The sequence below is a fragment of the Tupaia chinensis genome, unplaced genomic scaffold (assembly GCF_000334495.1).
Source record: "Tupaia chinensis unplaced genomic scaffold, TupChi_1.0 Scaffold144682_1, whole genome shotgun sequence".
NCBI classification, from domain to species: Eukaryota; Metazoa; Chordata; class Mammalia; order Scandentia; family Tupaiidae; genus Tupaia; species Tupaia belangeri.
The window spans coordinates 2,962,210-2,981,029 of record NW_006204543.1 but is presented as its reverse complement, the minus strand read 5'-3'; the positions used below and the strand labels follow the sequence as shown (position 1 = coordinate 2,981,029).

General features: G+C 45.4%; 1 protein-coding gene across 1 annotated transcript in view; it reads right to left on the bottom strand.

The window, feature by feature from the left end:
* The window catches only part of ARIH1 (ariadne RBR E3 ubiquitin protein ligase 1), a gene marked incomplete at its 5' end in the record, with an annotated part of 39,059 nt that extends 20,883 nt beyond the window's left edge, over positions 1 to 18,176 (bottom strand). Inside the window, 7 exon segments of the mRNA XM_014583734.2 lie at positions 632 to 674; positions 5,628 to 5,734; positions 7,246 to 7,312; positions 11,333 to 11,388; positions 12,006 to 12,098; positions 14,897 to 15,041; positions 18,109 to 18,176. Coding sequence (XP_014439220.1) covers positions 632 to 674; positions 5,628 to 5,734; positions 7,246 to 7,312; positions 11,333 to 11,388; positions 12,006 to 12,098; positions 14,897 to 15,041; positions 18,109 to 18,176 — 579 coding nt within the window.
* Positions 18,177 to 18,820: the final 644 nt, after the last annotated feature.

Sequence of the window (18,820 nt, the reverse complement as noted above, 5' to 3'; positions counted from 1 at the left end):
AGCCACCAGGTCCAGGACTCGAACCATGGTCGACTACATGGGAGTCCAGCAATGTAGCCATTACACCATCTGCTGGTCCGAACCCAAAGCTTTAAGAGCAGCTCAGCTGGGATGTGTTATTCTCTAACTATAATGCCTGTCAGGACAGGTGCCCTCATCATGGCTATTCAAAAATCAGTCAGGACCTGGGAACCAGCAGTTAGTGTAATGGCTATGTTGCTGGACTCCCACGTAGTCAACTGCGGTTCGCGTCTTGGACCCGGTGGCTTAAAACTAAAGCCGGGAGCGTGTGCGTGCGAGACCAAGATCCCGAGAGGAGACGGGAGGAGAAGGGATTGCGGCGTGGCCATCCCCCCTGGGGGGTGATTTCTCACTTTCTGTCTCTATGTCTCTCTCTGTCTGTCTGGCGAGCGCTCGCGCCCTATAGCAAAAACCTCTCCAAAAAAAAAAAATCAATCAGGACCAACGTGACTTATCCTAAGGCAGGCTCACTGAAGACCTGAAATGACCATGTGAAATAAAAAGGCCAAAACGATCTTCTGTCTCCCAGTGGACAGATGAGATGACAAAACTAATGGCTGTGCTTTTCATTTAAGTCTTATCTGAGAATGAAAATGCCAGACACACTCACCTTACATTTAACAGGGTCATGCCAATTTTCTCCACAGTTAAAGCTGTTAAGTGACAGAGAAAAAGGAAAGAATTAAGTTCTACCTTCTGTAAGTCAGTCAACAAACCAACCCTCTCCTGCTTTATAGTCCCCCACCGTCACCAGTTTCAATGTCTAGCAAATATAAGGACAGGAACCATGGCTGTCTCCTTTAGAGTTACCTAAACTGTACATCAGGACTTGCACATAGTGGGTACTTGTCACGTGTGAACTGATAAAGACAAGCGTTGAAGACAGGTTCGTCATCATGTTTGCCATGGTGCCTCAGGTTGAGAAGTATTAGCAATGTTTCATTGGTATATATTTTTTTTTCTTTTTTTTTTTTTTGGAGAGATTTTCACTGTAGTGCGCGTGCGCTCGCCAGACAGACAGAGAGAGACATAGAGACAGAAAGCGAGAAATCACCCCCCAGGGGGGACGGTCACGCCGCAATCCCTTCTCCTCCATTCTCCTCTCGGGATCTTGGGCACGCACGCACACGCGCCCGGTGTGAGTTTTAAGCCACCGGGTCCGGGACACGAACCGCGGTCGACTACATGGGAGTCCAGCGACATAGCCATTACGCTAACTGCTGGTTCCCTCATTGGTATATATTTCATCTTTAACATATGACCTTGTAGGTAACTTGCATGATTTCATAGTAATGCACAGTAAACAACATGTGGGAGCAAAAAAAGTTACATCTTTGCATAATATTTATATACATATGTGAGGGGGGTGTATGTGTATGTATGTATGTATGTATATATGTATATATATATATACATACATACACATACACTCACACCCACATATATATTTTAAATTTTGCAAGCATGCATGTGTACTCCCCAGACAGAGACAGAGAAAGAAAGAAAGCACATCACCTCCCATGGGGAACAGTCACTCTGCAATCCATTCTCCACCAGTTTCCCTCAGGATTTTAAGCACACACACAGACCTGTCACATTTTGTTTTGCTTTGTTTTTGAGAGAGACCTTTGCTATAGGGCATGTGTGCTTGCCAGAAGGTCAGAAAGCAAGAAATCACCTCCCAGGGGGGATGGTCACGCCACAACCTGTTCTCCTCCATTCTCCTCTTGGGATTTTGGGCACACACGTACACGTGCCCAGTATGAGTTTCAAGCTGCCGAGTCCGGGACTAAAACCACAGTCAGCCATGTGTGAGTTCAATGATGTAACCATATGCCATCTGCTGGTCCCCGTGGTGTGGTGTGTTTTGTTTTTGTTTTTGTTTTTGTTTTGGAGAGATTTTTTGCTATAGGGTGCGTGTGCTCGCCAGACAGACAGAGAGAGACATAGAGACAGAAAGTGAGAAATCACCCCCCAGGGGGGATGGTCACGCCGCAATCCCTTCTCCTCCATTCTCCTCTCGGGATCTTGGGCATGCACGCACATGTGCCTGGTGTGATTTTAAGCCACCGGGTCCGGGACAAGAACCATGGTCAACTACGTGGGAGTCCAGCGACATAGCCATTACGCTAACTGCTGGTTCCCATCCCTGGTGTGTTTTTTAAGCTGTCTGGGCTGAGTCTGGAACGACACAGTTGGCCATGTAGGATCCAGCTGCCTAAATCACCAAGTCACCCCAAAATAGCCATGTATTTTACAAATATTCTCATTATTCATGACAGTGTGTACATACATGCATGTGAGAGTGAGCAAACGAGAGCGAGAGAGAGGACCCTCCAGAGGGCCTGGCCACACCGCAAGCCCCTTTCTCCTCCAGTTCTGGAAGCCTGCCGGGTCCCAAGACCCATATCTGAGCCTGGACTCTCTCAGGCTAACAGGGCTGGGGAGTTGAACCACTGTCACACGTTGGATCAGGCTTCTTCTGAGTCGAGGAGTTAGCCCACCCTCCCTTTCTGATGAAAGAAATAATACTCTCCTTTTTTAAAAAATTTGCCAAGTGGTACGTGTGCTTACAGAAAGAGACAGAGAAATATCTCCCCAATGCAGTTTCTGTAATCAAACCCACACGGATAAAGCCTTACACATTTAATCCAGTGTGTTTACCCCTGTAGAAACAGAAAAAATTTCTAGACCAGCATAGCTGTTAATTTCTGTACAATGCGAACTCAACACAGTAAACTGGGACACTTTTTCCAAAGTTAACAGCACAACTAATGTTTCAAAAAAATCCGAATTTGGGGACCAGCAGGTGGCATGGTGGTTAAGGTGCTGGACACTCCCCCATGGCTGACCACGGTTCAAGTCCTGGACCTGGTAGCCTGCTTTCTCACTTTCTCTCTCTCTCTCTCTCTTTCTCTCTGGTCAAATTAAAATAAATGAATGAAAAATAAAATTAAATTAAAAAAATCCAAATTATATATATGTATGTGTGTGTGTGTGTGTGTGGATGTATATATTTATTTATAAAAATCAGCTGTTTCTAGACCGTCTAATTGGTACTATTTTGCTATAACAGTCTGGACAGATTAAGACATATTGGCACTGGGACCAGCAGTTAGTTTAATGGCAATGTCGCTGGACTCTCATGTATTCTACCACAGTTCAAGTCCCGGACCCTGTGGCTTAAACTCATGCAGGGCACGTGTGCGTGCATGCCCAGGATCCTGAGAGGAGAACGGAGGAGAAGGGATTGTAGCGTGGCCATCCCCCCAGGGGCTGATTTCGCGCTTTCTGTCTGTCTCTCTCTGTCTTTTGGGCAAGCGCACACGCGCTATAGCAAAAAATCTCTCCAAAAAAAAAAAAAAGACGTACTGGCACCAAGAGGCAGGGTGCCATAAAACCTTAAATGTGGAAGCTGCTTTGGAAATTCAGTTATGAGTTAGAGGTTGGAAGAATTTGGAGGTGCAAACTATTACAGAAAATGGCCACATCATGTAAACAGACAGTTCTGGTGAGAGCTCAGAAAGAGAAAAAGAGATACAGAGATGGGGCCGGGAGGTGGAGTGGTGGTTAAGGCGGCTGGACTCGCACACAGCTAACTGCAGTTTGAATCTTGGACCTGGCAGCTTGCTTTCACACTTTCCTTCTCTCTCTCTGGTCAACTTAAAAAAATAAAAAAGTTAAAAAAAAAAAAAAAAAAGAGAGAGAGAGAGAGAGACAGAGAAAAAGACTCAATCATCTTAGAGAACAACCAGTGGTCATAAACAAAATGTATTAAAGGGCAGCCTATGTGCCTGATGATTTAAGAGAGCTGGGTCCCACATGGTCAATTATGTGGTTCAAATCCTAGACCGAGACTTGAGAAACACGCCAGGTGCATAAGCACGCATTCCCAAAATCTCCAGAGGAGGAAGAGACTGTGGTGACTGTGCCCCGTGGGGATGCACTAGTCCCTGGGCTTTCGCTCTTCCCAATGCAAACAGACACCCCTAAGGAGGTTAGGAGAAATATGGATGATTCTCTCTCCTTCTCCCTCTGGAAATAAATAAACTTAAAAATAAAGAGGGATGGGATCAGCACAGTTGGTGTAATGGCTATGTCGCTGGACTCCCACGTAGTCGACTGCGGTTCGCGTACTGGACCCGGTGGCTTAAAACTCACGCCGGGCGCCTGTGCCCAAGATCCCGAGAGGAGAATGGAGGAGAAGGGACTGCGGCGTGACCATCCCCCCAGGGGGGTGATTTCTCGCTTTCTGTATCTATGTCTCTCTCTGTCTGTCTGGCACCCCCCTATAGCAAAAAACCCCCCCAAAAAAAAAAAGAGGGATCAGGAGATGGCATAACGGTTATGTCGCTGGATTCCCACATAGCCACTGGTGGTTCAAGTCCTAGATCCAGTGTCTTAAAACTCATGTTGGGTGTGTGCAGTGCATACCCGAGATCTCAAGAGGAGAAGGGACTGCAGCGTGGCCACTCCCACTGGGTGATTTCTCACTTTCTGTCTTTCTGTCTCTCTGATGAGTGCACACACCCTATAGCAAAAATCTCTCTATGGATGGTAGAGGCCATTTTGATGGGCCTCAGGTAAAAACAAGGAGCATGATACTGGAAACTGGAAAAAAGGCCATTCTTCCTATAAAGAGCTTGGTTGAACTGTGCTGTGTCCTACTGTGACGTGAAAGGTAAAGCATGTGCAGGGTGATTTCTCGCTTTCTGTGTCTCCAGCAAGTACACATGCCCTATAGCAAAAAAACTCCCTCTCTCTTTTTTTGGAGAGGTTTTCGCTATAGAGCGCGCACGCTCGCCAGAAAGACAGAGACATAGAGACAGAAAGTGAGAAATCACCCCCCAGAGGGGATGGTCACGCCGCAATCCCTTCTCCTCCATTCTCCTCTCGGGATCTTGGGCACGCACGCACACGCGCCCGGCGTGAGTTCTAAGCCACCGGGTCCGGGACGCGAACTGCGGTCGACTACGTAGGAGTCCAGCGACATAGCCATTTACACTAACTGCTGGTTCCCAGAACTCCCTCTCTTGTGCGCACTTGCGCGTGCGCTCTCCCTCTCTCTCTCTCGCACACACAAACACAGAGAGAAAAAAAGCACATCCAATCACCAAATGTACCTGCCAATTTTCTAAGAGGTAGATTAAAACTTGTTAGAGTAAAGAAGAAAAGTTTTAAATCTTGTATATTTTATCTTCTAAGAGATTATTTGAAAACTGAGCAAGAGCCACATGGAACCAAACATAATTTAACAAAGTAAGTAATCAACCAGAAAGAAGCACTGAGTTCTCATCCCAGATCTGTGAGTTTGCCCCCATAGAAGCTATGGTGAAGCAAGCACACAGGAAAAACAGGATTAATAGCTACAATCCTCACCACCACCACGACCACCCAAATGTCCATGTTAGAGCTCAAGGAAAGAGAAGACTTCAGATGTGACTTTTTCACCCAATTCTCACTTGAAAGAAGTATGCCCTACTGTAAACCAGCATCACCCTTCTCTCTGACTGAGGCTTTTTCTCTACTCTTTTACAACCAAGAATAAACAGAACAGATGTAACAGCTATGTGCATGATTCCAGCTTGGGGAAGTCACCCGCTTACCAGAACTGGCGCCCACATTTACAGCGGACAGGTTTAGCGTCAGGGTACTGGACTTTGACGACGTGGTGGCAATCTGGGGCAGGACACCACTTTAGCAGTCGATTGCACTGTAACACAGGGTAGGAAGTTACAAATGGCAGCGCTGAGATCGCGACCCGAGATGTCCTAGCACACCAAGCCGTCACTGATGCCGTTTCCCAGGGAAGGGGCGAGGGTGAGGTGACAGGTGACACGCTTGTAGACAGATCACATAGATGCCTGTTGTAGTCTTCCACAGCAGTGCTTCTGTTTTATAAAAGACAGGAATCATCGCTTGCCCTACCTAAACTACCCACTGAGAAACTTCAATTACCCACTGTGTGATCATCAACTAGCATGGTTTCTTCACGGTTCTACTTCAGGGTACTTTTCCTAAGACGTAAGAAAGCCAGGCATGTTTCCGGTCAGGGAAGGTGCTTAGAGAACACCACACACACTGACAGAAGCTGAGGGATATATGTGCCACTTTGCCCTCGTCTTCAAAAGCCTCTACAGCAAAAGCCAGCCCCTCTAGCTCAGGCAGCCTGCATCCAGCTTCCCAGTGAGGGACTGACTTTCCAAGTACATTCGTTACGGAACAAAACACGGCTCTGCACTGGGACTTCTAAGCCCACTGCCTACTTCAAGAAGTACTATTCCTAGGGACCAGCAGTTAGAGTAATGGCTGTGTCGCTGGACTCCCACATAGCCGACCGTGGTTCGAGTCCTGGACCCGGTGGCTTAAACACGCCGGGCGCGTGTGCATGCGTGCCCGAGATCCCGAGAGGAGAATGGAGGAGAAGGGATTGCGGCAAGGCCATCTCCCCCCAGGGGGTGATTTCTCGCTTTCTGTCTCTCTGTCTCTCTGTCTGTCTGGCGAGCGCACTCGTCCTATAGCAAAAACCTCTCCAAAAAAAAAAAGAAAGAAGTACTATTCCTAAAATACGCTGTTTCCAAGCTTAGCCTCTAACAAAAATAACAATTATTTTCTAGAATTAAAATACCAAGTTACACTGATGATCTTAAATGGGGACTGGCAAATTCCTCCTTTCAAGAGCCAGAGAGTAAAGGTTTTTGGTTTTTCGAGCCCTGAAAGTCTCTGCCGCTGCAGCACAAAAGCAGGCATGGAGCAAGAGGCACAGGCTCTCCAACATGTTTGCATTTACAAAACAGGCTTCCTGTCTCTGCCGACCTCTGCTCTAAGAAAGAGATCTTAACATGTAGCTACAGCATTCTTTACTGACAAGACTTACTGGCAATGGAGCCTAGAACAAGCAGAGAGATAGCAGAGTTAGAACTCAAAAATGGTTAAACATGGCGTGTTAATTATCTACTACGATTCTCTGCCAAAGATCAAGAATTTTAAAAGGAATACTGTAAAAATAATTTAAATATAAAAGCCCAAGACCTATGAGAGACATGTACTTATTAGTTCGCTACGTTCCTCTGAGACTCAAAGTGCTTGGGCATCATCCGTAAAGTCTGTGACCCACGGTTACGATAGGTGTTACTGTCAACAAATTGTATTTTTCAAAAAGTAGTATTTCCATTAATAAACAGAATCTCTTCTATTAAAAGAAGAAAAACATAAACCACTTACCTCTACAAAGCTATTTGTTATTAAATGTTGATACTTTAATTTAACTTTTGAATCTGTGATCAGGCGCCTAAAACCAAGAACAAAAATAATTTATTGGGAAGTTTTCACCCAAGAATATCTTCCACATTTATAAAATACAATCCCTGAAATTGTCTGTGCTATGGTGATAAAACTGCTCTAGAGTGAAAATGTTGAAATGCACAAAGGTTACCAACAAACATAACTATGCTAATGAAAACAATCATGTCACAGCGTCTATAGCTTTATCTTGGTAGCCATTTCCCTCATGTCTCTTTTCTTGAGTGCTTTTTTTCCACTCCGTTGTATTAATATTATATCCTAACGACTTAACAGTTCCTGTCAAGTTTAGGTCCTTTCCAGAGTCTTCCCGAAGCCTTTAGACAGCAATTCTCACCCACCTCCCTTCAGACTCCCAGAGTCAGGGTGTGAACCGAGGAAGAGGATGCCAACAGAGATGGTAAGGAATTGAGCTTAACTTTGTGACATCCAAAGTTATTTAATTTTATCTTTTTTTCTTTCATACCGAGCAGTCAAGTGCACTTGCCAGACAGAGACAAAGAGGGCAGGAGGACGAAGAACCCCACTTGTGGGGTGTGGTCAAGCCACAATTCCTTTGCTTCCTTTTCTCCACTCTGTCAGGATCTTGAGCATACATACACACACACGTGCCCGCCGTGTTTTTAAGCCCCCAGGGCCAGGATTTGAACCATGGTTGGCCGAGGAGGAGGAGGAGGAGGCTCCCTTCATCAATAGGCTACAGTGCCAGCCTCAAAGCTATATAATTTTGAGGCCCACCTTCTCCTGAAAATTCGTGGCAATTTACTAGAGATACATACTGACTACAAACTGACTTCCCTTGTCCACCTAGAACAATCTATAATTCACAACATTTTCTAGAACTCACAGGAGTCCGTGAAAGTGAGGAATCTTGAAGCTTAAGTTTCAGTAGTTTCATGGTGAACACCCCTGAGTGTGATTTTCTAACAAAATGGAGTTAAAGGAAGAAGGAGAGGAGAAAAGAATAACTGCTTACAAAGCCAGGAACTATACAGACATTCATGTAGCCCAACCCCAGCAAAGTTTTTCAAAAGAACAGTCATTTCTGCACACTGGTCCCGTCTAACTCGAGCTTCTTCACCTACTGCTCTTTTTCCACAAAACCCATCCTGCCCTGGGCCACTTTTACGGCCATGTTCCCCTTTCTTGAAAAGAAAAATCACCCTTCTCCAGAGGCTCCTGAACAGAGCCACGTCCTCGGCAAGAAAGGGAGGTGCAGATCCCGGGGGGCTCTCGGGTGGGGCAGCCTCGACTGGAATACTGGCTTCACCACTCACTAGCTAGCACTGAGGACACTTTCTCCAGCCTCCCCACTCCTCAGGTGACCAATCTGCAAACACAGAGCAGAAACGAAGAGCTGGGTGGGACAGTGGGACCGGGCATGGCAAAGAGCAAGCACTCCCTAAATACTCTGTTACTTCACACCATCACGCACGCAGGGAGAGCTCTCCTGACCCCTCCTGCACAGTGGAGATGGAGGCCCTCAGTTCTCATGGCAGCACACCTATCTCCGTACAGAACACACCACAGGTACAATCAGACAGTTACCTGACATTCGCTTAATACCTGTATTTTTGGCCAGCAATGTTCCTCCTAGGCGTGTATACACGTAAAGAGATTAAAATAAGACTTGTACACGGAATGTTCATATGACAACACAGACGTTTCCACAAAAAGCAGAAAATACCCACACAATGGACCTCACCCAACAACGCCACGCTGAGTCCTGCTACATCGTGAACACGCCTTGGAAACACTGTGCTAAGTGCAAAGCTGGTCAAGAAAGACCACGACACACGATTCCACGTACAGGGAGTGTCCATAACAAACCCTTACACACAGAAAGGAGATAAAGGTCGCTCAGGTCTAGGAACAAGGGGATGGGAGGGACTCTTAATGGATACGGAGTGATAAGAATACTCTGGACTCACGCGGTGGTGACAGCTGTACAGCATGACGAGCGGACGGAAAGCCCCCAGATTATGTAGAATGGCGAGTGTTGTAGGACGTGGTTTTGTATCAGTGAAAAAGGAAAGCACTGGACCCAAATCGGAGCCCTGATTCCCAAACAGTGTCTCTGACGTAACAAGCCCTGACGACTTCTCAGAGGTGACCCTAAACTGAGCAGCTGCCTGGGCCTGGCAGGGCCGCCAAGACTGCTGAGAGCGAAGGTCAGACACTGCTGCTGGGCCAGGGTTTCTCCTCTGGTCTGTATGAAAACCAGGAAGTAAACCAAAGTGACCTTCTGTGCTCAGACCCAGGTGTACACAGGGCAAGTCCCACTCTGGGCAGCAGTGAGCTGAGGCCTGCTCCCTCATTTCCAGGGCAGCTCCCCTAGTGGAAGGCAGTCCTCTAATCTCTCATGCATATATGCTAAAACAGTAAGCTGGTGGCGGCAAGGCTGCACAGGACAGGCATGGGGGACACACGTGTGCAGATGCCGCCGAAGAGGTAGGATGTACAGGTTCCAAGTTCCAAGCAGAGATCTGAGCTGCAGGTACAAACAGGCTTTCCAGCACGTGCCAGGCAGTGCACAAGTGTGTGAGCAGGAAGAGAGAGGACTGCACAGGACACTAGGGAGCAGCGTTTCAGCAACAGGAGAGGAAAAAGATGACTGTGTAAAGTTCAGAGTGGACAGAGCAGGCCTGGGCGGCGGAGACTCTCTTACTGCAGAAGGGGGGGGGAGAGCCAGCCGGTCGCCTCGGACTGCAGACTGCAGCGCCTGCCTTCCAACCTCGTCTCACTGCCCAGCGCCACCCCCCTCTAACCAGCCTCCAGCATGCCGTCCAGGCTCTCTTTCTAAACTGAGTCTTAGTCAGTCTTGACATCCTGTGACAGAGTCCATTATCAAGTGTCAAACTCCTCATCTCCAATAACAGCCTACTCTGCGCTCTAACGGTCGCAGAGTGCTTGGAAAATTTAACTTCTTTTTAAATCAGTGGCACTCTTTCTTCATTCCCTCCACTCCGAGTTTTACTTCTTTCATGTTACTCCCAAAATAAAGCCTCCCCAGGCAGAATAATCCCCTTCTCTCTAACAGTACCTTATCCACACGATCCTTTATATGGAAAACCTCGACTCCTGCAGTGTAGGTACTTATAGCTGTGAACCTCTTAGAAGATACGCTCTTAATGTTTTTGTTCCCCTGTGAACATGTGCTAGTAAGTGGGCTCTCGAGGAACGGGATGGAGAAAAGATCTCAACTGATGAAATGTACTGATGGATCTGCGCTCGTGAGATGGATGCATCGATGAAGGGCACATGTTCAGGGGACAGGAAAAGACGAAAGAGCGAGGCTACTAATGCAGCACATGGCTTAGTTCTCCCCGCCTAAAGTGATAACGGGAGACAGGCCACAATCACACTGAGCTGATCAACAGCAAGTGTGCCCTCAATAAGCCACACGAGACTCAGGCCGAGGAAGAAGCATCAGTGAGCTTTCTGAACTTTCTCGGCCAAGTCAGCTGACGGCTTCACTAGGTTAAGACATCTACTCACTGAAGCCCATGATGCTTTTACTTCACTACCTTCGAATCCCAGTACCTAAATACAGACGGACCTTACTGAATTTGTTTAAGTGTTTGCCATAGGGTGCATGTGCTCACCTGAGACGGAAAGAGAGAAATCACACCCTTCCCCCAAGGGGGATGGCCACACCACAATCCTTTCTCCTCCAATCTCCCCCCAGGACATTGAACATGTACACACACACGCCCAGTGTGATTTTCAAGATTCCAGGTCTGGGACTTGAACCGTGGTTGGCATGTGGGAGTCCAGGGCCTGAACCACCAGCTACCTGCTGGCCCCCAGACACACCTTTCTCTATAGACAATTACCCAAGACCAATCATAGATTTTTGTGTGTAGTCTGTTGACCATATGGGATCTAGGCCATGGGATTGGCCCAAGACTTTTTAAAAGTTTCACGTCTTTGAAGTGCTGAGTGAAACTTAATTTGGTTTATCAAACTAACCAATACTCAATAAGCAGAATCGATCAAAAATACTTACATAACTGTGTTGTCGTCCACTAAGATATCACAGCCATGAGCAGGACACGAGATGGTCTGAAAAAGATTGGAACGTAACTGTGTCTTCATTCAGTACTGTGACAGCATGTTCACCCACTGCTAGGTGCTGGGGAATCCAGAGTCATTTATGTGATTCCAGACAGCCCCTTACAAGATATCTGACAACACTGGGAACCAGCAGTTAGCGTAATAGCTATGTCACTGGACTCCCACGTAGTTGACCGCGGTTCGCGTCCCGGATGCGGTGGCTTAAAACTCACGCCGGGCGCATGTGCGTGCGTGCCCAAGACCCCGAGAGGAGAATGGAGGAGAAGGGATTGCGGTGTGACCATCCCCCCTGGGGGGTGATTTCTTACTTTCTGTCTCTATGTCTCTCTCTGTCTGTCTGGCAAGCGCAAGTGCCCTATAGCAAAAACCTCTCCAAAAAAAAGGGTACGTGACAACACTGTCCAGTGAGTTTAGCCTGATAAACACAAATTGATACTTGTTAGAAAACTTCACTACATCAGAGCTTTAAAAATGCAACAGTGTAAATAAAATGTCTAGTTACCTTCTAGTTATTTTAATCTAGAAAAATGTTCTTTTTGATTTGTGCAAGGCTCTAAAGACTACAGGAAGTTGGACAAAACTGAAAAGTATATTGGGTTCTTTACCTGTCCCATGCCTTCCTCCATTATTTTGGTAGTTAAATATTCACTCCAGCACTGCATACAAAACTTATGTCCACATTCAAGGCCAGTGAAATACTGCAATGACAATAACAAAAAAAAAAAAAAAAAGAAAAAGAACTTAACAAAGATGTTACTGGAAAAATCAGTGCAACAGACACTCAGTAAGGTTCTCTTAGTCATTTCTCAGCAGCCAAAATTCACAATTTGACAAGAATAGACAAGCTCCTAAAATGAACTTCTTTACACTGAACACAAAATACCTCATTAGTGAGAAATGCATCCATGACATATCTTTACAAATTTTAGGATGAGCAACAGTGAGAAGTCTGTATAAAATTTAAGAATTGATTATATACCAATAGACACATGAGAAAATACTCAAAATCATTAGCCATAATGGAAATGTAGATCAAAACCACGGTAGGATAGCACTGCACACTCACTAGGACAGCAGGAAGGGAGGGAGGGAAAGAAGGAAAGAGGGAGGGCAGGAGGGAGGGCAGGCAAGACTGTGATAGGAAAAGAAAATATGCAGCAGCTTTGGAAATTCAATCAGGTAGAGCCTAACATTAAAGCAGAGTTACATAGGACCCACCAGTCCTACTCAAAAGCAATAAAAACATACACCCACACAAACTGATACACGGGTTCAGGGCAGCACTGCTCCTACTAGCTAACAAGTGGAAACAATCTGGATGCCCTAGTCGGAGAATGAAGCAAGGAACAGACACATGAGGAGACAGGACTCCACCCCAGAAGGGGAGGAAGCAATGGCGCCATCTGCAGGGAGGGACCTAGAAGGCTTTATGCTAAGTGAGAGAAGAGATCACAGGAGACCACGAACTGCCTGATTCCATTGTGTAAGGTCCATAACAGGCAGTCCACAGAGAAAGAAGAGATGAATGGCTATTCTGGGCTGCTTGGGGGGCTTTCGAAGGAAATGAGTACACCAAGGGTACAGACTTTCTTTGAGGGTTTATTAGAAAGTTCTAAAATTAATTGTGGTGGGAGCCAGCAGGTGGCATGGTAGTTACGGTCGCTGGACCCCCACATGGCCAACTGCGATTCAGGTCCTGGACCTGGTGGCTTGCCTTCTCACCTCTCTCTCCCTCTCTCTCTCCGTCTTTCTCTGGCAAACCTCATGTGAAAAATAATTCATCCTTTTTTTAAAAAAAAGAAATTGGTCATTTTAAGTATGAAAAATATTTTGTCCCAGTTGAAGTTTTTAGTGTGTCTAACTTTACTGACACACAGAAACCCATTATTTATTGATATAAACAGTAAAATACAAGGGGACTTCGAAAAAGTCCTGAAAAAAATGAAACTAGGGGGCCGGCAGGTGGTGTGGTGGTTAAGGGTGCTAAACTCCCCCACATGGCCGACTGCGGCTTGCTTTCTAACTTTCCTCTCTCTCTCACTCTGTCTCTGCCTGATCAAAGTAAAATAGGTGAATGAATAAAAAGTTAAATTAATTTTGAAAAAATGTAATTAGAAGATAAAAAATTAAAAACATAGGAGATCAGGCCAGCCAGGTGGTACAGTGGTTAAGGAGCTGGACCCCACATGGCCAGCTTTGCAGTTTGAGTCCCAGACCAACGGCCTGTAAAACACAGCAGGAGCGTGTGTGCCCAAAAGCTGAGAATGGAGAAGAGACTGAGCATGGCCAACGCCCTGGGGTGTGATTTCTAACTTTACCTCTCTCTGACAAGTGCATGCCTACTGTGGCAAGAAGGGGGACAGGAGGGTACCCCCTAGTGCAGGGTTAGATGTTACGTTTTGGGAGCCAATCCCTCAATGCTGGCCCTAATTGGAGGCCCAGCCTTGGCAGCTTGAAGAACATGCCAGATACGTGTGCATACACATGCCAGAATGAGATGGAGAAATGAAGGAAGACTGTAGTATGAACATGTCCCCGGGGCAAGTGCTCACACTCGCTCGCTCCCCCTCCCCGCCCTCACTCTTACGAGGGCATGCGCCCTCTGGCGTTATAAAAATTCACATGAGAACTATTTTTCAACAGTACATGATCCATCGATTTCAAGACACTTTTCTAAGTGATGATACCAACTGACCAGTCCATCCCTGAAGTACTAAGAGTCCTGAGACTTTTACCGCGTCAGTACAGTCATTGTTACATTGTTAAATGAAGAAAATTGGATGTCTGTAAACGATTTTTTAAGATCAGCAAACAAAAAGAAGTCAGAAGGAGCCAAATCAGTACTGTAATTTGAATGCCTAATGATTTCCCATCAAAAATCTCCCAAAGATGCGCTTGTTTAGTGAGAGGCTGGCCTGCGAAGCACAATAAGTAGAACTTTAAATCCACTTTAATTGAATGACAATTCCACTCACTGCCTACCTATTACATAGTTCTCCTCAAGGTGGCAAAATAAACTCCAGCTGATTTAGGTGTGTAAGAATTTGAGAAACTGCTGTTAAAAAAACACATGGGGGACTAGCAGATGGCAGAGTGGTTACATCTCCGGACTCCCACATAGTCCACAATCTGAGTCCAGGACCCAGCGGCTCCACACTCATACCACGCGTATGTGTGCATGCTGAGATCCTGAGAGGAGGACAGAGAAGAAGGGACTGCAGTGTGGCCATCATCCCCACTGGGGGACAGGGGAATAATCTCTCTTTCTGTGTGTCTCTCCAGCGAGTGCACGCACCCTATAGCAAACACACACACACACACACACACACACACACACACACACAGGCGCCGGGGGTCCTGGGGTAACCAAGCCCTTACTCTTTCTCTTCCTTCTCTTATCTTCCCCGTATATTGATAGGTCCCCATCTGTTGAAGTCATGGAAGTTGATCTTTCCCTGAAATAGTCAGTGCTGGCCTTGAACTACCAGATACTCACCGAGTTAGGGTAGTTCAAGTAGCAGATCTGACAAGGCATATCCTGCGCTGACGACCTTGTATTCATCTGGCGTGTTCGAGACTTTTTACTTGGATTAATAACATGACACTCAGCAAAGAGCTTCTCCAGGTTTCCATCAAAGTACCTGCATTATTTAAACAGAAAGGAGGAGGGCTCAGCAACAGTTCACTGTATGAGCGCTCCAAAAACCTGACCTTCTACAGGGAGAACTGCTAACTGATTAAAGCAGGGGCACAGTTATTTTGCTTGGGGGAGGGAGGAGAGTTTCACGGCTATAAGCTGTAGCAAACAAAGGGGTGTGTGTGTGTGAAAGCAGATTGCATTTCTGTTGCTCTTCTGATTTTCTCTTATTTTGTTTGGCTTGTAAGGAAGAATCTTGAGGACAGAACGACGACTAAAACTTAAGGATGAAAGCTGTGCTACTGGCCAGCTGGGCGGCGTGGTGTTTAAGGGAGCTGGAGCCTACATAGCCGACTGATTCGCGTCCCGGGCCTGGCAACTTAGGAAACCTGCTGGTGCCGGTGTCCAGAATCCCTCAAGGAGAATGAAGCAGAAGGGCCATGCCCGTGCGGGGTAGGGAGCTGTTTTCTCACTTACTTTCTCTCTCCATCTCTCCAGCAGGAGCACACGCCCCATAGCAAAGAAAACACACACACAATTCTACCTCTGATGGACTCTCTCACATGGCCAAATGTGCAGTTCAGGTCCCAGGGCCAGCAGTTTGAGAAATATGTCACACACATGTGCACGTGTGCCCCAAATCCCAACAAAATGGAAAAAAGAAGCAGAAGAGAAAAAATTATGATGTGACCATGCCCAACTGAGGGGGTGCTTTCTGTCTCTTTGGTGAGTACAAAGACCTTGTGGCAAATTAAAAAAAGTCAGGCCCACAAAAACGGGTGGGGGGGGGAATGGGGGTGTGTCAAACCAGTTAAGGAGCATTTTATCTTTCATGAGCCCTGAGAAAACTATACACGGCATGTGTTTAAGACAAGCTTGGGAATCCAGTCTGTGTTTGAGTCCTAACTCTTCGTGTTACAACGCTGAGATAAATAATTTAAGCTTCAAGTCTTAGTTTTCACATCAACTGGGTGGGCATAACAGTTCTAAGTCCCACATAGCTGCTGGGAGGATAAAGTGAAATAATGCCTGATACAGCAAGTCCAATAAATGACAGCTAATATTGTTACTGTTAAAATGTTGCTGGGTATGAGGTGTGTGAGGAGGTAACAGTCTTGTCATCTAATACCGGTTTTATAAAGCACTCTCTGAATGTTGGGACCAGCAGTTAGCATAATGGCTATGTTGCTGGACTCCCACATTATCAACCGCGGTTCGAGTCCCGGACCCGGTGGCTTAAACTCACACCGGGCGTGTGTGCATGCGTGTCCAAGATCCTGAGAGGAGAATGGAGGAGAAGGGATTGTGGCATGGCCATCCCCCTCGGGGTGATTTCTCGCTTTCTGTCTCTGTCTTTCTGGCAAGTGCATGTGCCCTATAGCAAAAGAAAAAAGAAAGAAAGCACTCTCTGAGTTTTAAAATTAAATGGGAAATAGTTTCCATTTAATATCTGGTTTTTCAATTCCCAATCTCTAGCTGTACTTTATTAAAAGTAGCACCGGGACCAGCAGATGACCTCACAGTTACGACTCAGGACTCCCACGTAGCCAACCACAGTTTGAGTCCTGAACTCAGTGGCTGAGACTCACACCAGGTGTGTGAGCATGTGTGCCAAATCCCAACAGAAGAATAGAGGAGAAGGGATTGCGGCATGGCCATTCCCCCTAGGGAGTGGTTTCTCGCTTTTTGTCTCTCTTTCTCTGGTGAGCATACATGCCCTATAGTAAAAAATCTCTTAAGGGGGGGAAAAAAAAGCACCATTGGGGTCAGCAGGTGGCATGGTGGTTAAGGGCACTGGATTTCCACATAGCCAACTGCGGTTCAAGTCCCGGACCTGGGGGTTTGCTTTCTCACTTTCTCTGTCAAATTAAAATAAAGTTAAATAAAAATAATTCTTAAAAAAAAAAAAAAAAAGTAGGATCATTAATACAGTAAGGCTGATAGAATAAATGTAAGTTGGCATATTACCACCTTAGCAAGTATCCCAAATTTCCCATCTAAGACACAGAAAAAGATTTAAAATGGCATTAATACTGCCATTCTCCTGTCCCAGTAATTTCTTGCCTTTTAGAACTGGAAAGATTTTCAGAGAAACAGTATTTTTAAAAAACTTAATGGAATGGAATACTGTCCAGAAACCAGAAAACTAGTCCCAACAGCTTGTTATAGCCAGAAAACCTTAGGCAAGTTCTCCATTTTGTTTTCACTAAATAAATGCCACTAATACACCTAAAATAAGTTTAAACGTCTATGATTAAGAAATCTTTCAGGGACCAGCAGATGGCATAATGGCTACATTGCTAGATTCCCACATAGTCCCTAGCCGCGGTTCAAGTCCCGGACCCAGCGGCTTAGAAGTCATACTATTAGGTGCGTGTGCATGCCCAGGATTCCAAGAGGAGAATGGAGAGGAAGGGGTTTGCAACATGGCCATCCCCTCGAAGGTGATTTCTTGCTTTCTGTCTCTCTGTCTCTGTCTCTCTCTCTCCAGTGAGCCTACACCCTATAGCAAAAATCTCTCAAAAAAAAAAAAAAAAAAGGAAGAAAGGAATTTTTCAAAGTAATTAAAAATCTTATTCACATACTCCAAGAATGTAGAGCGCTTTTCCGCAAATCTATTTTAGCTTGTTTATTACTCCCTTTTTAATAAATATTTATTTATTTGTTTGTTTGTTTTTTCCATTTGCTATAGGGCACTCACACTCACCAGGGAGAGAAAGAGGAGGAAAGTTAGAAGGTGAGCTGTCAGGTCTGGGACTCAAACCGCGGGTGGTCATGAAGGAGTCCAGCACCTTAACCTCCTATGCCACCATGCGGGCCCCAGTATTTTAACTCAAGAGGATATACCTAAAACAAACCGAAATGGAGCCCTACTTCATTTCAGAATTAAAAACTAGGAAACATTGTGCATAAATTCCCTAACACTAAATTTATTGCAAAATTTACAAAAAATAATAAAGCAGTTACTATTTGCACATGGTCTGCTCACACGCTGACGGCCAGCTCCATACTTGCTCCCGCAGGCGTCCTGCGCCACTGCTGAGCACAGAGCTGACGGCTCGGCTCCTTACCTTTCCATCAGCTTCTCTTTATCCCAGTTGAAGTGGCTAAGGAGTATTCTTGTGATAGTTGCTGGATTCTAAAGGAGGAGGATGGAAAAGTCACTTTAATGAGGTAATAGCATTTTACTGACAGTCAGTGAACTTCTGTCTAGACTGAATTTGAAGTTCTATAATACGCTATTCAAACTTCATTTCCTAGGACATTCCTTTACTCCTCTATGGAAAAAAAATTTAATTATAAGACTATTTAAAAATAATTTGGTCACACTAACATGTCACGTTCTTATAGAGTTCAAAGTAAAGCTGAAAAGAAATTTAAATTGAAAAAGTAACTCACTGCATTGATAAAATTAAACTTAATTTAAAATGTATTGCAATTAAGATCTAATAGACTAAACATCAGCACACTAATGTAGTCAAAATGTCTAATTCTTTGTGTACAAAATAAAACACGAAGGAGCTCGAACAGTCCTTACTAAGCCAGAGGCTATTTCAGAGACACCTCACCAAAATGGAAAGTATGTATCTGTACCACGTAACGCTTTATGGCATGTCATCTTAGATTGCTGTTTCCTTTCTAGAAGAAAAAGCTAACACTATGAAATAAAACCAAAGTTTACAGCCCTGTCATTCAATGCTGTCACAAAAATCTCATTTCCCATACAACTTGTGAACTTACTATGTGGGTAAAGAATTTTAATTTAAAATGTAATGGAGCTGG